Source organism: Phyllobates terribilis, unplaced genomic scaffold, assembly GCF_046119375.1.
Source record: "Phyllobates terribilis strain yellow unplaced genomic scaffold, ASM4611937v1 Scaffold_1__5_contigs__length_1240528914, whole genome shotgun sequence".
Taxonomy (NCBI): Eukaryota; Metazoa; Chordata; class Amphibia; order Anura; family Dendrobatidae; genus Phyllobates; species Phyllobates terribilis.
The window spans coordinates 1,011,754,552-1,011,780,552 of record NW_027362761.1 but is presented as its reverse complement, the minus strand read 5'-3'; the positions used below and the strand labels follow the sequence as shown (position 1 = coordinate 1,011,780,552).

Below are 26,001 nucleotides of genomic sequence, written 5' to 3'. Positions count from 1 at the left end.
AAAATCCCCATGGACCCACAGTGGAGCTTCCAGGGATCCTGCGCCAGCTGAGGCACGTAAGGGATCACTGCCTGAGTCGACCGGTCAAGAATCCAATCTTCAGTTCTTCTATCTTCAGGTATGCCGACCATGCTAACAGGTTCCCCCATCAAGGACAGGAAACCAACTGATGCGAGGGAGAAGTACCGCCCTTTTTACCCTGTAGGTTTCCAGTCCTTGAAGGGTGGATCCCCTCTCTCGTGGTGCCATCATGGGTGATCGAGAAAGTGGATGTATCAAAGCCTGTTATTCTCCAGTATAGGTGGGCCATTAGGGTGGATTGATGGAAAACCCATTTGGATTAATAACAATAATAGTAGTGACTAACACTAAAATTTGCTTATTAATGAGAGTAGACGTTTATACCATTGTGTGGAAATGGTTTAAATGGAGTAAGATTAATCACTTACTAATTTAGTAATTGTAGCTGAGATTACTTTGTAAGCTATAGAATAACATAAGCTCTTGGGGTTATTCTCCTGCTCATGTAAAGTCCCACCATCTATACATGTGGTCATCGCCCCAACCATGGAGTACAAGATGTTACACCTCAAAAGCCTTGAATCTCCACTGCTTACTTCTTTTCACCCTTCAACCCTATCTCTATGGGGATCATGTTTCACATACTTGGTAGCAGATTTTGCAATGTCAGTAGCAAATCTGTGTTGTGTGTACAGACAGCAAGTATTCATAGAATTACCTCAGGCCTAGTAATGAAGGGGCAAGTAGACCCTTAGAGGCAATGTTTGTGAGAAGGGAGAGGGAAATGTTATTTATATGGTAATACAATTAACAGGAAGCCCTGGCGGCATCAAAACAAAGGTGCAGCACAGAGCTGGGCAAGATGATGAAAATAAAAAATAATTCAGAGCATTCAGAAATATACATGTACTTCTCTGTATTCATCTCCAGAAGCGTGGAAAATCCATTTAAAGTACAAATTTAAACTGACAAACCAATTTTGATGACTCATAAATCAACTGAAAAGAATTAGGTGAGAACAGACCACTTTCCAGATCCCCTTCTACGGTATTATTATTATTTATTATTATAGCGCCATTTATTCCATGGCTATATGAATGTTCCAAAAAAAAAAAAAAGAGTAACATTAGCTTCTTGTAGCTGGCTAATAAATCATTAATAGCTCATCTTTCCTTCTGTACTTAAAATGTTCGATTTGCAGATTTTGTACCTAAAAATACTACAAGGTGTTATTTTCTTTATGCCATTCAACTTTTTGTTGCCATTAACTTGTACATTTTCTTTTGTAGCAATGGAAGGGAGGGACACTATGAGCTGTGCAAAAGGTCAGGACAAATACACAGCTTATAAGGTGTTTTTTATGAAGTGCTTCTTTTGGCCTTTAATTAATGGCTATCTGGAGAGTAATAAAAGCACCAAGACTACTCTTATGTCAATGAGTCTATTGTAGTGTACAGAACAGGAATGTAAGCCGCTGGAGCTGACAGCTTTATTTCGGTCTGCTTTGGGTACATAATATGAAGTCGGAGTGTCAGTGCCCCATACTTTACTGCGGACTATAACACAAACACTACCAGAAGAATCTCTGGGGAAATCAAAAGGTGGCGATACTGCTGTGCTGGAAAAAACACCATCAGACACATTTACGTTGTGTCAGTGTAGCAAACAGAAACGCATTATAGCGGTATAAATGTCATCTGTAAAAAAAAACACACACACACACACACACACACACACTACAAGGAAACGAGGCACTTTAACCTTTCTATCTGCAACTTGGTGAACAAAAATCTTCAAGTTTTTGTAGAAAACGAAATTGGAATTGAATAAAATAAAAAATGACTCCTCAGCTGGTTTGTTACTGTGTTTTACTTGCTTTGTATCAAATCAGCTCAAGTCTTTATAAGACACTGGAATTAAAAATTCGGCCGTCTATAAGAAAAATTAGGAGCCCTACGGTATAATCAATGTAGCAGAGGTTCAGGTTGTAAATCACCTCTCCCTTTCACAGCGCGCCCTTGTCACATCGCCATGAAGGCCATGTTCATATGTCTTTGTTCCGTTCCCAAGTCCTAATTAGCTCAAATATTCTACATCATATGTATGCGAGTGGGATTTTTCTATATCCCTAGAGGTTAAAGGGAATTTGTCAGCAGTTTTTTGATATTTAATCTGAGAACGCAATAATATAGGGTATGAGACCCTGATTCCAGGGATGTGTCACTTATTAGACTGTGTGTTGTAGTTCTAATTCAATCAGCACTTTATCAGCAGGAGATAAACACTGCCTGGACTACAGCTCACATGCTCAGCAGTCAGGCTAATCTGTGTAACCCCTCCCCCACCACTGATTAGCAGCTGTTCACAATGCAGTGTACATAGAAAGCTGTCAGTCAGGGGTGTGGGCGGGGTTATACAGCTTAACTCTTTGCTCTGCTACATCTTAATCAGACCAAGCAGCCCAAAAAGTGATACATCTCTTGCATCAGGCTTTCTAGCCCTATGATATGCTATCAGAATGTATAGCAAAACCTGCAGACAGATTCCCCTTAACCACTAACCTGTCTGAAGGGGTCTCCACATCTATTGCCATGTCTATCAGCTTTGGAGGAAATATCATTTCTTTTCATGCTTGATTGTGGCATTCTCTTTACCCCCCAGCAAGCGGCAACTAGTAAAGCATTTTTCTTTTGATTACTGTCAAAAAGTCAGATTGTTTTTTACATAAGAACATGAATGATGCAAAGAAAAAAGGAAAAGTGAGGGTGGATTGGTGAACATAGTACTGAAGAATTTGGGACTTTTATACCGCATATTTCACAGTGCTCATTGCTTACATGTTCCTCCCAGGCTCTTTTTTCCCTCTCATCCGCTTCCCTCCTCTTTCGATCAAGTTCCTCTTTTATTACAGCCGCTCGAGCGTTTGCTTGGGCCTCCAAAGAAAAAAAAAACAGAGGTCATACAAAGCCGATCATGAACTTAGTCTAGAGTCAGCTCTTGATGAATAACATATGTACAAAGACAACATGGGTATAGAAAATGCAATGTTAAGTGTTTATGAGAGGGGATGGATTGCAAAGCTAGACAGGATATGATGCTTCAAATCCAGCCATAACCTGGCGGTGAGCGCGCACTACCTCAATTCATATGTCATACATACTGAGCGGCTATGTCAGGAACAGGCACCTAGACTTCAGCTGGAGCAGATGTAATGGATAACAAGAGGATTACCTGCTTAGAGGCAAATCTTATGTACACACAACTCAATTTCAGAGACAGTGAATCATAGTCTAGAAGAATTGCAATTTTAATGAATGAGGCAACAGAGATGGAGATCCCAGTAAATCAGACCCTGGAGTTCGTGCTCGGTCCTCGCGTGGTTCAGGCCACTAATCCTATAAACTGCAGGCCTAGAACACGGGAAATTCTTCAGGAAACAGTGACTGGCTTGTGGCCTCCATCATACCTTTAAAGCTTCGATTTTCTTTCTTCTTAGCTCGGCTTCATCATCATTATCCCTTTCACGCTGCCCGCCTTCTTCCTATTTAAGATCAGTAAAATACAGTGGTGCACATAAAGTACATATGTACATGTGGTGATAAATGAAGGCACTCTCATTAAAGGGATGGTCGGGGAATAAAAAGTAGGACTCCCAATAATCAGCCCCACTCTTGTCCGTGTTCTGTATCTGGCGTAGATGCTTATCCAAATTTAAAACGGTTATCACATAAGCATAAAAATATATCTTTGTACCATGTTAGCCAGTAGATAGAAAAATATTACAATTTGAGAGTCCTCAGTGGTTGATACCTTTTAATGGCTAACTGAAAAGATGGTAACAAATTGCAAGCTTTCAAGACTACTCGGGTCTCTTAAACAGGCATAGAATAACACTAAATCTGAAGAGTCACATATTTACATAAAGATCCCCAGCTCACATCAGGACTATCCAAGGTAGTTTCAGTTGCACCACAACTAATGTAGTGTACTTATTTATATGCAACAAAACGTCCAACTGGGGGTCTGTAAGTGGGGGGAGACAGGACAAAAACTTACATCTATTCTTTTTTCTTTTATTGTGTGGCAATGAGAATTCATCCTTGTTTTGCCTGTGGCCAAACATTTTTGCAGCCCTGATCACAGCATCATGGACATGACATTGCTGCTATTGAAAGGTAACTTCACATCCCAGAGAGACAGAATAGTCTGGGAGTACAAACTTATGATGACCTTTCACAGATTCAGTGCAGGAATGAATGTGTTGCATGGATTTAGGATTTTTTACTTCAATTAAGGAAAGTGCTCCTAAGACCTCATAGAGGCATCACAACCATGGACCAGGCCTCAGTCAGAGAACAATAAAACTTTCACACTCCTTATCTATGAACTCCTCCAATATTTACTGACACAACTGTTTTCTCCCCATCCCACAATGATTGTTCTGCTTCAATTCACTTATCTTATTTCTGCATTATTCCTATGTCCTGTTGTGTATAAATATGTGACTTCTCAGATTTTGTGTTTTTCTATGCTTGATGTAGAGACCTCAGTAGTCTCGAAAGCTTGCCATTTGTTACCATCTTTTCAGTTAGCCATTAAATAGTATAAACCACTGAGGACTCTCAAATCTTAATATTTTTCTATCCCGCAAGCAATTAGACTGCTGGCACCAATCAATCATGAGAACAGGTATTGAGCATGTGCACACACTCTTCCATCCGTGGTTTATACAAGTGGTGCTCGCACACGCTCAGTGCCATTCCATACTAGAGGACTTTAGGAGCCTATATTCTGGATCATTGGGGTACCAGTAGTCGGACCCTCACCAATCAGATAGTTATCAGCTTTCCTTTACATAGGTGATAAATGTTAACTATGAGACAATCCCATAAAGTAAATGATGCTGAGCTGAAGCATCTAACACAAGCCATGAATGCCATTTGTGGGAAAATCATAGACCCCCTCCACCTTCCAATACCAGACAACCATTGAAATAGGAAAACTCTAACCATAATAAGACCATAATAAATGTTATCCCTATACCTATTGGCAAAAAGGATTTGGCTGACCTAAGCAATAATAACCAATAAATGATCAGTTAATTCTTATGATGGCCATACACAATAGGCCCCCTTCACACATCCTGGAGATTCCAGTACAAGAAAAAAAAAAGCACAGTACTGGTGAGATCCGTGGTCCATATCTGTGTGCCACCTGCATGTACGTATGTCATCCATGAATCCGTGTGACACATCCATGTGCCGTCTGTGTGATATGTACCGGCGCCTGGGAAGAGCAGTACAGTTCGTGCTGATCACAGGCGCCAGCTGCTGAAGGCAGCTCTCATCATTGTCTCCTGGTTGCGCTGAGATCAGCGAGAGCAGGAGACAGAGATGGGAGTTGTTTTCAGCATCCACTGTTTACATGCTGTGTAAAATGAAGAATTAAATAAAATAAATGGCATGGGCTCCCGTTGATAATTCATTACCAGCAAAGGGAAAGCAGCTGGTGAAACATAAGTGTGTAAAACAGGGTGTGAACTTTTATTTCAAATAAAGGATTGTATTCAGGCTGTGTTTTTTTTCCAAACATTTACTATGGGGCTAGAAATGGGGGAGTATTATAGACTCCTCTCCATTACTAACCCCTGGGCTTCATGTCAGCTGCCAATGCAAGGCTGACATGAATCCCAACCAGGGCAGTGGCAAGTGGGGAGAGCCAAGGCTAAGCGCCAAATTTGGTGCATCTTATTGATGCGCAATTTCTGGGACCGCTGAGGGCTGATGTTATTAGCCTCGGAGGGGGCTAGTATCCATGATCCCTTCCCTGGCTTTCATCAGCCCACAGCTGTCTGTTTAACCTTTGCTAGGTAGAATTTATAGGGGGATTCCAAGTCAAACTTTTTCTGGGGTCCCCTGTAATCTAGCCAGTAAATGCTAATCAAACAGCTGTGAGAAGTTATTAACAGCCAGGGAACATTTTTGGCAATGGACCCTTGCCTGGACAGTAACATCAGCCCTCAGCGGACGGCTTTCCCTCTGCTGGTAATGAATTATCGGGCGGGAGCCCATGCCATCTATTTTATTTAAATCTTCATTTTACACAGCGGGTGCTGGATACATCTCCCATCATTGTCTCCTGCTCGCGCTCATCTCAGCAGGGGACCATGATGAGAGCTGCCTTCAGCAGCCGGCGTCGGGAAACAGCACGAACTGTACCGCTGATTCCCAGGCGCCGGTATGGGGTAATAGGGTTCACAGATGTCATCCCTGTGTCATCAGCGAGCACAAACAGACATGTCTGCAGGTTTTTCACACGGACGTGTGAAGGGGGTCTTAGCCAAATGTCGACACCACGGGCTGCCTCCTTCAATACTTTTAAACTTGTCCTGTTTGTCCAATGACGGCAGATATTGGGGAAATAAAAGATCACATACTGGGATGTTTGATTTAAAAGAGTAGCCGTCATTTTAACTTGTATTAAAATGACCGTTATTAACAAATTATTGAATGAAGATAGGAAACGTGGTAACACACATTATTAGAGTAATTGGCTTCTTTCTCCTCCTGGATTAATATTTCACTCTCAATTCATAAGTAAAATCTGTTTTCAGTGAAGACAGATTTTCCCTTGACACAGACAGAAGATAACAATTGGTGCTCTTAAAATTCTATGGAAAGGGACAATCTAGAGGCAGTTACAGACATTCTGCTGCAAGTCCTCCAGAAAAGACTGTTACAATTCTTCCTAGAACTTTATGAGCACCAACTGTCATCTCTTATCTCAACAATGGGAAAATTTATGTTCACAAAAGACAGATTTTAACCTTGAGTTGAGAATTTTAAGAATGAATGATCAGTCCAGAATAAGAAAGAAGCAGATTTCTCTGATAAGATACATTACAAAGTTTCTTATTTTCATGTGAGCGATTGATTTTTCAAAAAGGGTAAACTTTTTTTTTTTTTTCTTTCATAAGAGTCAAACATATTCACACGCATCTTTTTTAGTATATATCGCATGTGCGGATAGTTTTACACATTTTGACATTTGACATTTCACCGTTATGTCAATATATCCGGCAAAAAGCTCCTATCTCGCACAACTCAATACATCTCAAAAAGGTGTCTAGTCGGAGCACTCGCATTGTCATCAATCCATATTTTGCACTGATGAGAGCTAATCACCCAGAAAGCGCCGTCTGCAGCTTAGATTAATAGCTCTCCATCTCTGGCTACGGCTGTGCTGAAAAGCATCAGTTCTGAACACATGCCAGCCGGTGGAAGAAATTAATGCACTATTCACATTTTCTACCCACGTTTCCTACTCCGACCCTTAATTATCTGTCTTTAGGATCTGTGGAATACTGATCGTTCTTTTCAGCTAGCCATTATATGGAAATTCTCACTCTAACACCCTCATTACTATTTCCCTATTCTTTCATGTGACTAATCCTACAAATGCATTTTTTTTTTTACTTACTGCATTTCTATTGCTAAAAATACATTAATTCCAATGGTATCAAAAGAAAAGTTAGAATAAACGTCTAGAAGACTTTATTCAGACAGGAGTGTTACATCTCCATATGTAAGAGTCATATTTAGTGCCATCCTCCCCCATAAATAAAAATACATACATATTTTTTTTTGAATAAAAGGGAACCTGTCACCAGGTTTTTCCCATATAAAGTAGGGCCAGCACCTATAAGCCATAAGTGACAGCGTTCTAAAATGTCTATATGTCCCCAATACGCTCTCCATCAAACTAAAAATAGCTTTTATTATACTCACCTACGGGGTGGTCCGCTCCGATGGGTGTCGCTCTACTTGATCCAGTGCCTCCTCTCTTCTTGCTTTCGGTGGATGACTCCTTCTACATCCTCCACCCGGTGTCCTCAGCATCGTGCTCCTGCCAAAAGCAGAGAAATGCGCCTGGGCAGGAGCGCAATGCTGAGGACACCGGGTGGAGGATGTAGAATGAGTCATCCACCGAAAGCAAGAAGAGAGGAGGCACTGGATCAAGAACACCGATGCACATCGGACCAGGTCGCCCCCCTGGGGGGAGTATAATAAAAGCTATTTTTAGTTTGACGGAGAGTACATTGGGACATATATACAGCATTCTACAATGCTGTCACATAGGGGTTACAGGTGTTGGCCCTACTTTATATGGGAAAAAACAGGTGACAGGTTCCCTTTAATGGCCATGGAAAAAAAATGTAATAGACCAAAATCTCACTATAAACTGTCATTAAAGAAGCACTCCCATTCTAATTTTTTATTGGCTATACCTGTGTAAAATCCTCACCAATCTTAGTCTTCCCCAGTTTGCAGCGCTGCTCCGGTCCTCTTCTGGGTCAAGTGATGACTATACCGTCTTACCGGATCATATTGGGGTTTATATAGGAGACCAAAGTGGCTTTTACAATGTATGCCTATGGAGTGTCAGAAGGAGGCTCCATAGACTTATATTGTAAAAGAGACTTCCGGCTCACACAGAGTGCAGTGTGACCTGGCAAAGCAGAATTAGCCGTCAAGTGACACAGAAGAGGACCGGAGCGGCGCTGAGAACTGTGGAAGACGGCGATCGGGGAGAATATTAAGACACTTACATTACACTAACATTTACACAGGTATAGGGAATAAAACCTTTAATAGAAGCCTTCTTTAATATAATTTCCTTCATGATGATATGTAAAAGAAAATCATGCCAACAGAATACTGTATGGACTTGCCTGACCTACCTTGCATCACATATTTAGTATCCTTAGGATCACACCACATTGTGTTGACCTAAAGGGGTATTCCATCTTAGCTAATTTTGCTTTTCCATTGCTTGGTGCCTGGACAGAGTTATTTCAGGGCTGAGAGTGGCTGAGCCATGCTTTTTCTGTAGCTTCCATAGAAATTAATGGGAATTGCATAAATAAAGTAGCATCCCATTGAAAATCTGTCAGAATGTCGGTATAATCATGATAACATTTTATTATCAAACCAGCTAGAGTGTTTCATCTCCAAGTCTAAGTCTCTGCTCACCCACCCAGCCTGACTGACAGCTGCGGCTCACCCACCCAGCCTGACTGACAGCTGCGGCTCACCCACCCAGCCTGACTGACAGCTGCGGCTTGCACTGAATAGTGTGAGATCTCAGCATCAGGAAGAAGAGACATTGAGGAGTCGTGAACCAGACTAGGTGGGGGAAGACTGTGTTTAAACTTTCATAAAGGAATTAAAGGGGTTCACGCTTTCTGGTAGCTGCTTGGACACACGTGGCACAGGGTTTAATATCAAAACAGCATGTAGTTTATGGTCTATAATAAACTTTAAAGCTTCAAAATGAAAAAAAAAAACCTTCCTTCAGTATCAATGGAGAACACAAACATTCCTTTTCTTCAGGCAGAATGAAACATAAATGCAGCAGCCTCACCAACATCGGTATTCCCAGCAGCAGCTCACACTTGTATTAAACGTGTTCACCAAACAAACACCTCTCTGCTGGGCTCCATCACAGCTCTCTTTGCAGACTAAAATAGCAGCTCTGCCTTTCTCCAATCTCAACACACTCCACACTGCTGAGCTAAACGATCTGATGTTAATAGGCCTGTAAACCCCAGATTGGATTATAGGATCGACTTTTCCCAATTAAGTTCTTTCGGTTACGCTAAAAACCCAGACCCAAAACACAGCCACATTAAACCCGCTCAGTAACCCAGTGTTACTGGTACAGCTGACACTACCGACATCTACCATTCAGGACCTTACCTCCAGCTTTCCTACAGATTATACAGCCTTTCTGAAATTGATTAACAAAGTCAGAACAGCAGCCTCATCAGGTCTATGAGATCTATATGATAATGTATGCAGTTTTTATTGTGAAATCTGAAAACATATCCTATTTAAAAGTTACCTCACTTGAGTTCAGTGTCTCCTATGGAAAAAAAAACAACTTTTTTTTGTAGATACAAAACTTACAATAGTTTTAGGAAGACTAGCTTTATCTCGTGTGTAATTCACCAAAATGTGTTAAAAAGAACACCAATCCGTTTCTGAAAGCACAGTCTGTGGAAAGTAACTTACCTTCTCCCCGCGCAATTTAGCTTTGATTTGCTGACGTTCATTGAAATTCTGAAGCCGGATTTGTCGGAGCCGTGCCAAATATTCCTACACAGGAAACAAATAGATATTCTATGTACCGTGATCTTCCAGCAAGATAATCCAGATAGACAAAATATGCTCAATTGGGATTCCTTGTGCCTCTCATCCCCTAATATTGCATCCAGACAGTCTCACCACAACATCATATAGGAATAATCCAAAGCAACTTCCGAGACCCCTGGAAATCAGCTGCCATCAGCAGGAAAGATGCCACTGACGGCTCACATTCCCTGTAGTGGTTCTCACAGGAAAATGCAGTATTACATGGAAGAATGGAAGAATTGGATCCATATTAGGACTAGCCATACTAATCTCCCTACTCAGTCTAAGGCCTCCTTCACACCTCCATGTTTAAAAACGTCCATGAAAATAAATGGTACCGGTGTCAACAGTATTTTGGATCAGTCTGTCACCCGTGTGTCCGTTTTTACCATCAGTGGGTCACCCGTGTGTCCGTTTTTACCATCGGTGGGTCACCCGTGTGTCCGTTTTTACCATCAGTGGGTCACCCGTGTGTCCGTTTTTACCATCAGTGGGTCACCCGTGTGTCCGTTTTTACCATCAGTGGGTCACCCGTGTGTCTGTTTTTACCATCAGTGGGTCATTCGTGTGTCCGTTTTTACCATCAGTGGGCCATTCGTGTGTCCGTTTTTACCATCAGTGGGTCACCCGTGTGTCCGTTTTTACCATCAGTGGGTCATTCGTGTGTCCGTTTTAACCATCGGTGGGTCACCCGTGTGTCCGTTTTTACCATCAGTGGGTCACCCGTGTGTCCGTTTTTACCATCAGTGGGTCATCCGTGTGTCTGTTTTTACCATCAGTGGGTCACCCGTGTGTCTGTTTTTACCATCAGTGGGTCATTCGTGTGTCCGTTTTTACCATCAGTGGGCCATTCGTGTGTCCGTTTTTACCATCAGTGGGTCACCCGTGTGTCCGTTTTTACCATCAGTGGGTCATTCGTGTGTCCGTTTTTACCATCAGTGGGTCATTCGTGTGTCCGTTTTTACCATCAGTGGGTCATCCATGTGTCTGTTTTTACCATCAGTGTTTTTCCGGTATAGATAAAGAAGGAAATAAATGACAAAGCTTCTCCTATACTTTGCAATGTCATACGCAGACAGCACACACATACACTGCCGCCATCCGTGTGCTGTACATGTTTTCCATAGACTTGTACTGGCTCTTGTCATCCGTGCAGCCGGAAAAACACGGACATGTGCATAGCAGCACAGGCTATAATGGGTATGTGTGGGATCTGTGAAAAAACAGATACCACAAGTACTGGAAACACGATGTGTGAAGGAGCCTTATAGAGGGAGTCATCATCCACCATTATTACCATCATAACCAAGGTTATAGCCCCTGGATGAGTATTAAGGTTTATCTACTTTCACAGGTTACCCAGCACCTGTACAATGGCGTACATCTCAGACTTACATATAATAATCCAAGCAGAGAAAACCATGCAGAAGTATAATCCTGGCAAAGCAAAAATGAAGTGGTAACTTCCAAAACCACCGTTCCACAAACTGCAGGTGGGTGGCAAACCCTATACTACCAAACTATGAAATAATGGCCAGCGCCCTATAACAGAGGCATGACGTAAAGAATGAAGAACAGTAGAAACCATTTTGACCATTTTTAGTAGCACAGTATAAACCATGATCTTTCTGCGCTTCACCACCCATTGTTGAATTATTAGTACAGCAATTTAGCAGTATCTCGAGACCAGATGCAAGAGTCATTCACAGGCAAAGACTTAAAGGGTTATTCCAAAAATAGTAAGTCATCCATCATCTACATGATATGGGATAACTTATTTATGGCAAAAAGTCTGAACGCTGGACACCACAAGGCTCAGAAACCCAGTAAGCGCTCTATAAAAGAGCCTGCTCGACCTCCACTCCATTCATGGTGTATGGGACTGCCGGAAACAGAGTGCTGCACTCTAGTCTCTCTAGCAGTCCTATAGACCATGAATAGAGCGGAGGTCGAGCATGACAACCTCTACTCCATTCAAGACGGGCTGCAGGGTTCTTGGGTTCCCGAGCCCGTTCTCAAAATCACAGGGGGTCCTGCTGGGCAGACTTTCATTGATCAGTAATTTACTATCTACCCCATGAAATAGGGGTTAACTTACTATTTTGGGAATAACTCTTGAATTACATTAGAAATGTGCATGATATAATGGTCCAACATGGAGAGGATTTACAAAGGACAAACACAAGACATACATGAAGTTTTGGTTAGTGATGGGATATTAACCACAGCCAGCATGGTCTGCAGGCCTCAAGCAGCGTCAGGTTGGGGGTCCCCCTATGTGTAATGTATATGACCCAGGAAACATGCACGGACGACACATGATCATGGCGGGTGACACAAGGGTACTGCAAAGAGGCTCAGGCATGCGGGAGGCCTACCTGTTCTTCTTTGTGCCGGGCCTTCCCTCCTCCAGCAGAGCTTGGTCTGCCTCCATATATAGCTGCCAGGCTGTACAGAGCGTCCTGTGCACCATCCAACGTATGAAGTGTAAGAATGGCTGGGCCACATCACAGGGCGGAAAAACATGTTCCTCGCTAGAATGGGGTCCTCTCTACTACTCATTCACTCCATCTCCACATTACAGCTACAACTCGTAAAGAGGACCCGTCTCCAGGTCAAAAGTGGCCAGATTTTTCTCATATTATTTTTCTGATTGCTCCCCTGAGGATCACATTTCCTTTTAATTGCCATATAATTCCAATTTACCGCTAATTTTATGGTCCTTACCAAAAGGGCGAAGCGCACAGGTTAATAATACAGAAGGGCTTAAAGACATTCCCCCCCAGACTCCTGTAAGCCACACCCCCTTGTAAAAGAACATGAAAATTAGCACTAAATAAGGAGGGCCCATATGGTGGATTAAAAAAAAAAATGGAGAAAAAAAGAAAGAATATCTAGCAGTAATAAAGAGGAAAAACTGAACACTTTAAAGAGGATCTGTCATCAGGTTGAACGTGTAACTCCGCTGTTAATGCGACTCCACGGTCTATGGAGACATGAAATGTGGAGGAACTTTGCGGTTTCTGTACTATTTTAAAAGCAGGTGTCACCAGACTTCATAATACAATCTGCATTCATTATTACGTAGATCTCTTTGGAAGGATGAGGCCGGGGTACTGACATTAAAAATCTATGTCAGAATTGCTGCATAACCTGGATATTAAGATGAGCATTTTAAGAGTACAACTAGAGTGTAATTCTCATTTTAATACTAGGCAAGAAAAGGTTTATACAGGCAAGTCAAGTGTTTTCACAGTAATTACACCAGCTTCATCAGATCTAACATCTATGATGTAATAATGTATCTAATTTGTATTATGAAATATGTCAGATCCCCCAAGTGTCTCATGATTCAGTAAATTAAATGGGACAAAGTGGTTTTCTGCTGGTTCTCTTTGGGATCAGACAGCAGCTCAGCTTTCCTCCGCTGTCAGACATGCAACAGCTCTATGTATACAACTCCCCTGAGCTCATACAATACCCAGGTCAATAAAAAGCAGCAAAACTTTCCTTTAGACGTGAATAGTAAATCAAAATCAGTACAAAAGATTATGTACAAAGAAACTCAACCATTTATGCAGTTTATAATCTTCAGAGTCCTGGAAGCTGTTCTTTAAAAGCAGGGTTGTTCTTTATAAAAGGATAGCCTGAATAGATCTGTCAGATTCTGGCATACACACGGGTGATGGCAGATGAGCAATGACACAAGGGATCGGAGGATGAATACAATGTCCAGTGCTACATCTATGAGAGGAATAGCACACATCAAGTAATCCTTACATTATGTAGCACCGTGAATGTATGCGTTTAACGGGAACCCGTCATATTGAAAATATCATCTGATCTGCAGGCGGGATGTTATAGAGCCAGAGGAGCTGATCAACCTGATATTCATATTTGTGGAAAAAGTTCAGTAAAACTTGCATTTTATTCACTGAAATCCCTTCTGCTAGTATATAGGTACAGTACAGACCAAAAGTTTGGACACATCTTCTCATTTAAAGATTTTTCTGTATTTTCATGACTATGAAAATTGTACATTCACACTGAAGGCATCAAAACTATGAATTAACACATGTGGAATTATATACTTAACAAAAAAGTGTGAAACAACAAGAGAATGCCAAGAGTGTGCAAAGCAGTCATCAAAGCAAAAGGTGGCTACTTTGAAGAACCTAGAATATAAGACATATTTTCAGTTGTTTCACACTTTTTTGTTAAGTATATAATTCCACATGTGTTAATTCATAGTTTTGATGCCCTCAGTGTGAATGTACAATTTTCATAGTCATGAAAATACAGAAAAATCTTTAAATAAGAAGGTGTGTCCAAACTTTTGGTCTGTACTGTATATTATACACACACTTCTAAGTCCAGTGGGCGATCCTACAAAGTCATTGACAGTCTTCCCTGTATTACTGTACATGCAGAGATTGCTCAAAGGAATACAATACAAGCTATAATGTATCTTTTCCAACAAACCTACATATATTTCTGCTCGGCTTCTCCTTCTCTATGCCATCCTATCCACAGATCAGACTGTATATACAATGTGACAGGATCCCTTTAATTATACATCCTGGGGGTAATATGGGGGTTAATTCTGAACGTGAGCAGCAAAGCTAACACGGAGTGAGAATGGCTGTGATCTGTTAGTGGGGCAGGAGTGGGTGGGCGAGGCACATTAGTGACGCAGCTTCCATACAGCAGTACACCGCACAGACGGGTATTCAGATTCATTGTAGATGCAGTGTGGAGCGACATTGGACGCGCGGCGCTCCGTTTTATAACCATATGGACATGCACGTCTCTGCGGTGCTCTACGGCATCGCAGCCACTATGAGGACCCTGCCCTGAGTGATAGAAGCTTCAAGAGGTGCAATATTATTACTTATTAGAAACATGAACAATAAAAAATACACAAGAAGCATTAAAATCATTAATCATATAGTCAGTCCTGCTGTCTTTACAAACATTATTATCAATTTATACAGACGTCTGCATCTGCCTCCAGCTCCTCTCTCTCCATAGAACCTTATAAGCACCAGCTGTCATCTACAATTTCTGAATACACATATTACCCAGAAATAGAGTAAATAGAAGACGTGCTGCAGAGAATATACATACTGCATGGGGACAGAACGATCGAATCAACCATCACTCTGTCCCCATAAAAAAAACGATCAGCCCATGTTAGGGTTTGTTTATATGAGCGCCAATCGACTTGTATATAGTTCCGTAGCACTCGTTTAGAGCTAGGGATCAGTCCGCATAAATGGCCAATAAACAGACGGGTATCTCAGAGGCACATCGGCCTATTTATGGAGCATAGCTTACATCCAATATAGTGGTTTTTGCTTTTTTAAATTTTACACATTTATTTAAGAAGGGGTTATCCAAGTAGTGGAAACCTCTATAAACCCAAACAAAAGAATTAAAATTAAATCTTATTTTGCGAAGGACTAATATGAAATTGCAGTAAATTCTCTTCATGAACTTCTACGCCTGACAGATATTAACAGGACGTGCTAAGTAACCGGCGGTCCATACCATGTGTCCCTCCGCACGCGCTTTGTTTTGCATGGCTTCCTGCTTCCTCTGCCAGAATTCCTCTACTTGTCTTGCTCGTTCAGCAGCTTCATGTCCTCGATGGCTGAAAAAGTAAGAAACAATGTATACCGATTTACCTAAATATTGTAACTCATTTCTTGCTTTTTTATTTTTTTTATCTAAAATAGGTCCAAATGTTGACACCAAACTATATGTCCAGGCATATAGTATCGATACCTGTCCCTAGGATAGGTCATCAATATCACATGGGAAGGGGCGAGACATCTAAAGGGGTTTTCCCATGAACAAAAGTACATTTTAATCAATAGATCTTGTAATAATAATGATTTCCACAATTGGATGTGTTTAAATAAAATGTTCCTGTGCTGAGATAATCTTATAAATGTGCCCCTGCTGTGTACTGTGTAATGGCTGTGTCCGACCGTGCAGGAACATGGTCTGATCATACCACAGCTCCTGGGCAGGGGGGGAGCAAAAGAGTATACAGACAGGACAGCATATAATCTACTAGAAAAAGGGGAAAAAAATTCCAAGTGAGGTTAAATGGTACAAAACAAAAAAAATTAAGGAATTCCACCATTGTTTTTATGGCATTTATTGTGTGGTAAAAATGCAGGCTGAGCTGATGTTTTCATAGAAACCATTTTAAGGTGGCCATGACATTTCAATTGCTTTTTTTTATTTTTTATTTATTTATTTTATTTTTTTATGGGGGGGGGGGATTGTGGTGTACAAAAAAAACACCAATTCTCGCATTTTGATCTTGTTCCCCATTTCGGCTATGTGGGATAAATATTTTTATATATTTTATTATTTGAGACAAATATGCACACAAAAATACCAAATATGCTAAACTTTTTTTTTCTTTTTTTACATGTCACTATTTACATTTATGAAAAAATGGGAGTGATTTAAGCTTTTATATGTTTTTTTTTCCCATTTGTAAATAGGCTTGAACCTGTGATCAATAATGTAGCATTGCAGTGTATAATGAAATTGTGATAAGTCAAACATATTGTATAATCTATTATAGAAAATTGCTCACTTATTACGTACATATGCTTATTAGTAATCAAGAAGTAACATAGAAATAATAATTTTCTGCCTGTAACCTTATATCTTTTCATACCCGACCATTTATTGTCTATTCACAACAAGCTGGCATATTCTTTCCTGGGGACCATAGATACAAGTAGTCCATCTCCCGTGTAGGGACAGGAGCGCTGACAGGGTTAACTGCGAGGATCAGAGTATTTCAAGACTGTGTATAACGGCCACTCTGAGCCCCTGATCTAGGAGGTACAGAGACCATACCCATGAGATCTAAGTTACAGGTATGTCTGCTGGCTGGGATGCCAGGGCCAGAAGCATACATTCCCTGGTGGGCCAGATTATTATCGTTATTATAATTGCAGAGTTTATGCCAAGTTTATGAACTTTTATTTCAATTATCTAATTTTCCATATCTCTCAGTTTGTCTTCAGATGAATAGTGACAGACCAGGAAAATGAGTTGTCTTAGATTAAAGATTTTGGAGGTTGCAAACGGGATAGGATCCTATAGGGGCAGATGCTGTGTTACCGACGAGGGTCTACAGGGCGAGAGTAATGCCTCCTTTAGAGGAGTAAATTATTTAACAACTCGGTATCATCAATAACTAATGTATATGGGTTTAGACCAAATCATATGCTCAATGAACAAGCATTTTTTTGGGGACACGAAATCATTATATGAAAGTAAAGCTGATCACTGCTCGCTAACACGTTGTGCTATGTAAACGAAAACAGTTTGATGTTAAAGACGTGGATAATGTTAGAGTTTTGGCGAATCGTTTTGCAGGACCCAGACTAGTGGCCATGCCAGTAATCTGTGGTGGCTGAGCAAGAGACCTGAGAGCTACCTTGTGCCTCCGGCAAAATCTTTGGATTAGCAAACGTTACATGTGTGTCAAATCGCAATGATGATGTCACATCAGGCTGGCTAATCACACACAGCCGAGGATGCCGGGAGGCAAGAGGCTGATCTCAGGGATCTAGTCCAGGGGCCACAGATTACTGATCTGGCTACCAGATCGATTCAGACCAACTCTAATAATGTTAGAAGGCTACTACACTGCTTTCTCTGTCTGGAGAGAAAAAAAAAGAGAAAGAGAAAAAGAGAGAAGGAAAGAGAAAGAGAGAAGGAAAGAAAAACATAAGAAAAAGAATGAAAAAAGAGAGAAAGAGGGAAAAAGAGAATGAAAGCGAGAGAGAATGATAGTGAGAGAAAGAAAGATTGAAAAAGCTTGAGAAAAAAGTTGCCCCCTGTTCACATGGGCCAATAAGAGCCTTCACTTTGCCTTTTTGAGATGTATTTTGGAGTACCGTCTGTCCCCTTTTTGGACTCTACATGCACAGGATGGATGGTGAGAAGCAATCACTATACCCATTGCACATAACAGGGTAATTATACAGGTTTACATGACGCACCGGTCCACAAAGGCTTGCTTGGACACCTCTTCCAGCCGCTTTAATTCCTTCCTTACTGCATCTCCATCGGGGAGTGGGGTCTGAGAAATGGGGCCATTGGATGGCTGTGCCTGGACTGCAGCTCTGTAGGCGTCAGGAAGAAAGTAGAGTTAGTACCAGGCAGCGTTGCCTTCTTTATACAGTTGTGGGCAACATTATTAACACCCGCCATGGTTTATTATAAGGAGCCAATATCTTCAGCTAGAAGTGGACTTGCAGGAACTGTGGATCATTCTACAATTTTACTAACATGTCCAAATACATTCAACAAAAAAAGTTAACCTGTCAACCATACAGGGAGCAATCAGAGAAAAGAAAGAAGGAATATAGTATATGACATGGACAGAATTACAGGCAATTCCCTATTATTTGGTTGCACAGCCACCATCCATTACTGTAGCCATCTGAGCTTCTTGCTCCTGTGTGCGGGTAGTATCACTGCTATTTTCTCAAGCTCTTGAATGCTTGTAGGGATAACCTGGTTTTCTTACATGAAGGGACACATTTCACTGTAAAATGCTCTAATAATCCTCTGCTTTCATTGTTCCTATAACATGACTAAGACCCCCACCCCCAGAGATTGTAAAGCAGCCCCACAACATCATGGCTCCTCCACGAGGCATCATTGTCGGTAGGGTGCATTTTTCTTTATTGGTTTCATTTCCTTGTCTACAAACATAACGCTAGTACGCACTGCCAACAATTTCTAGTATGGTTTCATCTGTCCATAGACCATTTTCCCAGGATTGTGGTTTCCTTTCTTCGACCATTTAGCATTTGTCCATAGAGCCCTGTTTTCTCCAGTGTGTGGTATATGGTAAGGGTTGAAAGCATCAGTCCAGAGGTCTCCAGCTCAGCCTGAAGTACTTTGGGTGTCATACATAGCTTCTTTGCGAAATTTCTAAACAACTTTCATAGAGTTCTCGTTTACATTATCCACTTTCCCCCACGTCCTGGAAAGATTCCATGAGTAGCAAACGTCTTGATAACATTTGGAATTGTTTAAGTCAGGAAGCAAAGTCTTTGGAGGTAGTATTGTACTCTTTAGACTGCTTGTGCTTGGTGATAATAGCATTTTTGTTCTGTTCAGACATTTTTCTTGCCTTTGCCATTGAGAACAAGGGACAGGGAATAGAACCTTTTTACCCCCTTAAAGCCATCATACGTAGGGTAACTAAAGTCATGTGAGCACTGACAAGGTGGGAACAGGAGTTTTTTAGTCTGCTTTTGAACAAAGGATGCCACTGTTTTCAATTTTGCATCATGCCAAGTTTTTAGATCTTGAGTTTTTCTGTGCGAAACATAAGGGGGTATATGTGTGTATATAACATCTATATCAATTTCACAAAACTCTTTATTTATCATGGTTTACTTAAAGGGAACCAGTCATGTTGAAAATAGTATCTGATCTGCAGGTGGGGTGTTATAGAGCCGGAGGAGCTGATCAGGTTGATACACATTTTTGTGGGACAACTTTCAGTAAACTTTGCAATTTATTCATTGAAATCTGTGGTGTTTGTAAGCATGCGAATCCAGTGGGCGGTTCTAATCAGTGATTGACAGTCTTCTCTGTATGACTGTACATGGAGTGGTAGGTGTTAGTCACTTAATAAAACAGCCCAATGGACTCATATGCACAGAAATACCAGGGATTTTAATGAATATAATACAAATTATGGCCAACAGCTGTATGCCCTGTATATATATGGGGGCTGGGGTATGTCTCCAATTGCATTTTCACTATCATGATCTCCCTGGGTTATTTAATCATTGCTGTAGCCGCCTGCTTTGGGGTATGGCCATGATTTCCATGCTGGCAGCTTGAAATACTCTGAAGGATTCTTGCTCCATCTAACAGTATACATTATCATATTGCTTGTTTTTTTTCTTCATTTTTTGGGTATCTATACACCTGATAATTAATTCATACATATATATATAGTTTTATTGCACAGGCACTTTATAAAGATAAGATAAGATATACTTTATTTTATCCCAGAGGAAATTGCAGATTATGTGAATTTATATATACTGATTTTGTCAAATTTTGGCGTTTTTTATAAAAAAATACCCATTTTTCATCTGTTGCTGTCATTAGAGGTAATCATGTATATTTAATTACTGTTAATAATTATTGGGAATCAAATTGGGTTGGTGTACGATTATACACAGCTCTATAGAGGAGATTAATGTTATATTTATTGGGAGCATCCCCTTCCCCCCCCTCCTGAGCTGTATTTTAATTATGTTTTAATTATTTTTTAATCCTGCTTTTTGATTTTTTGGTGTTTAAATTGAATAAAATAAAATATATGAATTATAATTGTTATTGTGTTGTTCCTTTATACCTTTCTTTTGAGGTTGGTATTCAGAGTTTGAGGTATCTTGGATTTATCTTTTGAAATTTGTGGTATTTCCTTCTCTTTATAGGATTTCTTATAATACAAAATTATACTGAATCCTTTACCAAAACCCTATATATCATCCTGCTCGGCTTCTCCTGCTCTATACCCTTCTGTCCACAGATCTGACTGTACAACGTTACAGATTCCCCCTGTAATTTACAGTGGTGCCAAGAACTGTAAAAGAAAAAACAAAAAACATTGTTCATCTAGTGACCAACAAGTGACATAGCACCAGAATGATCTGCGGTCAGTCACCATTCAGATATTGTTGTGTTGCACTGTTCTAGGGGCTAATATGCTCAGTATCCCATCACTGGATCACATACTTAGGTGCTGCTTCAAGGTTCTGCAGTTCTGCTCTGTGCTTCACTTCTCGGTCATCTGATGGCTTCTGTTTCTGCAGCTGGTCCAGTATAGAATGGTAATGCTCATAGGATGCTCGGACAGCGGCCAGTGGAGGCGCTGCTCCTCCTCCACCCCCAAAGCATGGAGCCTGGGAAGGAAGAGAGAAGTAAGCCATCAATTTATATGAATCATTTAAAAAGTCAGACAACCCGCATCTCTTTAGAGAGGACAACTTCTATTATTGACCTATTGGACTATATAGATAACATAGTGCTGAATATCTAGGAAGCTCCAGGATAACCCCTTAAAATTGACTGCCAAAAGGGGTTGTCTGAGAGTATAAAGCTCCCATATAACTTAGACTAATTACTAATGTTGTCTGAACCAGTTAGTCTAATGTGTATGGAAGCTTCGGACAATTGATTGTCACGAGAGTTAGGCTGCGTGCCCACTATGCGTTTTTCAAGCGTTTTTGCCGCGGAATTTCCGCAGCGAAAACGCTTAAAAAACGCTTGGTAATACGTGCCCCATGGTCCCCAATGATAATCCGCATGTGCTGTGCACATGCTGCGGAAATTTCCGCTGTGGATTATCATTGCGGAAAAATACGCAGCATGTCCATTAATTTTGCGGACACGCAGCGTAATCGCCGCCATTGACTTGCATTGAACCGCATAATATCCGTGTCAGTACATTTGTACACACGGATATTATGCGTTTCTAATTGCGGATGGTACCCGGGTTTGGAGAAGAGGAGACTCTCATCCAGACCTGGGTACCATAGAACCTGTTAAAAAAAAAAAGTAAAATAAAAAATAAAGATTATACTTACCTTCCGATGTCCTCCTGGTGTTTTCTCCCCTTCGTCTGGTCTGCTCTATGGGTCGCGGTGTTGTGAAGGACCTGCCATGACGTCATGGAGTCATGTGACCTGACACATGACTGAATGACGTCACCACAGGTCCTTCACACCACCGCGAGCAGTGCAAGAGACCGGACGCGGCGGAGAAAACACCGGGAGGACATCGGAAGGTGAGTATACGCTTCTTTTTTTTTTTTTTTTTTTAACTATTACTTGGTCACACTATATAAATCCATGCCGGTTGCATGGATTTATATAGTGTGAACGAGTTGTCAAGCACTTTTCCAAGTGATGCTAAAATCGCTTGGAAAAGCGCTTGATAACCCGCATGCAGAAATGCATGCAAAGACGCTTGACAAACGCTTCTACCTGGCGGGAAAAAAGCATGTAAAATCCGCATGCGTTTTTCCTGCCAGGGAGAAGCAGAAAAAATATGCAGCATTTCGGCATCGTGGGCACTTAGCCTTAAAGGATCCGACATGTCTGATCTCAGAACGTTCGACCGAGAACACAGGAGCACGCGGCTCCAGTCTTTGGGAAAGGCGGCCAAGATAGCCGACAGCCATCTATTGTGTTTTAAATTCCTATTTTGCTTCTGTGTTCTCTAAGAAAGTAAAAGGTAACAGCAACTGATCTTCACTGTACTATTGAATGAATAGAAGAATCCATACTATCTATAAAGAAAGAGATAGGGAGGGAATACTTAGCTAACATAAATTAATTCAAGTCTCCAGGTCCAGATGAATTACAGCCTATGATACTGAAGGAGATAGCAGAGGAAATGATTGAACCACTCTCCATAATCTTTGAAAATTTTTGGAGAACAGGAGAGGTCTCAGAAGCCTGGAGAAGAGCCAATGTTGTCCATACCTTCAAAAAGGGGAAGAAGATGGACCCAGGGAATTATAGGCCTGTGAGCCTTACTTCTATACCAGGAAAGAGCTTTGAGCAAATTATTAAACACCATGTATGCAAGTACCTTTATAAAAATGAAGTGATCAACCAGAGCTAGCATGGGTATGCAACTAATAAGTCATGTCAGACTAACTTAATTTCTTTCTATGACAGAATCACTGACTGGGTGGATCAAGAAAACGCAGCAGATAATAGTATATCTTGACTTCAGCAAAGCATTTGACAAAGTATCTCACATCATTCTTATTGAAACCATGACCAACTATAGAATGAACAAGGCAACTGTTAGGTGGATTCCTAACTTGCTTAGTGATCAGACCCAAAGAGTGGTCATAAGTGGTTGCACATCCAGTTAGAAGAATGTCTCAAGTAGGGTACCACAAGGCTGTGTCCTGGGCCCTGTGTTGCTCAACATCTTTATCAATGATTTAGATGAAGGAATTGAGGGTAAACTGATTAAAATTGCTGATTACACAAATCTAGGAGAGATAGCAAAAACTAGAGGAGATAGAGAGAGGATTCAAAAAGATCTAAACAAACTGGAACTGTGGGCAGCAACTAACAGAATGGTTTTTAACAAGGAGGAATACAAAGTCCTACATCTGGGCAAGAAAAATGAAAAAAAAACCTATACAGAATGGGAGGAATAGGGCTAAGCAACAGCACAGGTGAAAAAGACTTGGGTATACTAATAGATCATAGACTGAACATGAGTCAACAGTGTGATGCAGCAGCAAAAATGGCAAACAATTCTCTGTTGCATTAACAGAAGCATAGACAATGTGAACTGAGGTCTAAGATGGCAGACATACAAGAAACAGAGGCATGTTCACACTAGCAAAAAAGAAGCAAGACAAAAATATATCTCATACCCTACCATAATTATATCTAAATGTAAAGCAAAATTGCATAATAAATATAGGGTACTTAGTGAACTATTTTTGATCAAAAAAAGTATACAAGCCGTCCCACCAGCGGCAAGGTGACCCTAAATTGGGACGGTACCTATACTGCCTATATTAAAAACCTTACTGTATATCAAAGTTGAAGTAATGCATATAAAAGGGTAGACAAATAGGACCGGGTCCCAACTCCAGACCACCTAGGCCCGTGGTAAGCTACATATATACCAATCAGCTCAACAAAGGGCATGCCACACCCTTAAATTGCACAGAATGCAAACAAGTCAAAAAAACAGACAATGTGAACTGAGGTCTAAGATGGCAGACATACAAGAAACAGAGGCATGTTCACACTAGCAAAAAAGAAGCAAGACAAAAATATATCTCATACCCTACCATAATTATATATAAATGTAAAGCAAAATTGCATAATAAATATAGGGTACTTAGTGAACTATTTTTGATCAAAAAAAGTATACAAGCCGTCCCACCAGCGGCAAGGTGACCCTAAATTGGGACGGTACCTATACTGCCTATATTAAAAACCTTACTGTATATCAAAGTTGAAGTAATGCATATAAAAGGGTAGACAAATAGTACCGGGTCCCAACTCCAGACCACCTAGGCCCGTGGTAAGCTACATATATACCAATCAGCTCAACAAAGGGTATGAGATATATTTTTGTCTTGCTTCTTTTTTGCTAGTGTGAACACGGGCCTAGGTGGTCTGGAGTTCTGTGCAATTTAAGGGTGTGGCATGCCCTTTGTTGAGCTGATTGGTATATATGTCACCTTGCCGCTGGTGGGACGGCTTGTATACTTTTTTTGATCAAAAATAGTTCACTAAGTACCCTATATTTATTATGCAATTTTGCTTTACATTTATATATAATTATGGTAGGGTATGAGATATATTTTTGTCTTGCTTCTTTTTTGCTAGTGTGAACATGCCTCTGTTTCTTGTATGTCTGCCATCTTAGACCTCAGTTCACATTGTCTGGTTTTTTGACTTGTTTGCATTCTGTGCAATTTAAGGGTGTGGCATGCCCTTTGTTGAGCTGATTGGTATATATGTAGCTTACCACGGGCCTAGGTGGTCTGGAGTTGGGACCCGGTCCTATTTGTCTACCCTTTTATATGCATTACTTCAACTTTGATATACAGTAAGGTTTTTAATATAGGCAGTATAGGTACCGTCCCAATTTAGGGTCACCTTGCCGCTGGTGGGACGGCTTGTATACTTTTTTTGATCAAAAATAGTTCACTAAGTACCCTATATTTATTATGCAATTTTGCTTTACATTTATATATAATTATGGTAGGGTATGAGATATATTTTTGTCTTGCTTCTTTTTTATTAACAGAAGCATGTAGTCTAGATCACGTGATGTAATTATCCCCCTCTACTCCTGTTTGGTCAGACCTCATCTGAAATACTGTATCCACATCTTAAAAAAGACATGAAGGAACTGGAGCAAGTTCAGAGAAGAGAAACCAAAATGGTGACCGGTCTGCAAACAATGTCCTATGAGGAACGGTTACAGGATTTGGGAACGTTTAGCTTGCAAAAGAGAAGACCGAGAGGAGACTTAATAACTGTCTACAAATATCTCAAGGGCTGTCACACTGTAGAGGGATCAGCTTTATTCTCATTTGCACAAAGAAAGACTAGAAGCAATGGGAAACAACTGAATAGGAGAAGATACAGATTAGATATTAGAAAAAACTTTTTGACAGTGAAGGCGATCAATGAGTGGAACAGGCTGCCACGAGAGGTGGTGAGTTCCCCTTCAATGGAAGTATTCAAACAGAGGCTGGACAGACATGCGATGGTTTAGTGAATCCTGCATTGAGCAGGGGGTTGGACCAGATGACCCTGGAGGTTCCCTCCAACTCTAACGTTCTATGATTCTACAACCCCTGGCAAAAATTATGGAATCACCGGGCTCGGAGGATGTTCATTCAGTTGTTTAATGTTGTTGAAAAAAAAGCAGATCACAGACATGGTACAAAACTAAAGTCATTTTCATTCAGGGTGGATAAAAATCAATGTTTTTTTTTAAAAAAATCAAAAAAAAAAAAAAAAAAAAAAAAAAAAAAAAAAAAAAAAAAAAAAAAAAAAATCGGATTTTTTTCAATAAACTGCTTTTTGAGGAAAATATTTTACCATCCAAAGGTTCTTCCATCATGAGATAAAGCTGAGTTGTTTAACTCAGTAGAATAAAGGCTGTATATGTGTAACACTCACAATGCCATGCTCTTCCAGAGGTTTCTGTAGGA

General features: G+C 40.6%; 1 protein-coding gene across 3 annotated transcripts in view; it reads right to left on the bottom strand.

Annotated features, from left to right (window-relative positions):
* NEK1 (NIMA related kinase 1) overlaps positions 1-26,001 on the bottom strand; it is a 142,584-nt gene that overhangs the window by 76,452 nt on the left and 40,131 nt on the right. For 2 of the 3 annotated variants that reach the window (XM_073644091.1, XM_073644083.1), the window contains 7 exons: positions 21,024-21,190; positions 18,254-18,376; positions 15,765-15,867; positions 12,593-12,676; positions 10,095-10,178; positions 3,488-3,562; positions 2,859-2,954 (listed from right to left, as the gene is read on the bottom strand). In XM_073644091.1, coding sequence (XP_073500192.1) covers positions 2,859-2,954; positions 3,488-3,562; positions 10,095-10,178; positions 12,593-12,676; positions 15,765-15,867; positions 18,254-18,376; positions 21,024-21,190 — 732 coding nt within the window. The remainder of the gene's footprint in view (positions 1-2,858; positions 2,955-3,487; positions 3,563-10,094; positions 10,179-12,592; positions 12,677-15,764; positions 15,868-18,253; positions 18,377-21,023; positions 21,191-26,001) is intronic. The other variant, XM_073644099.1, reaches the window with a different exon arrangement.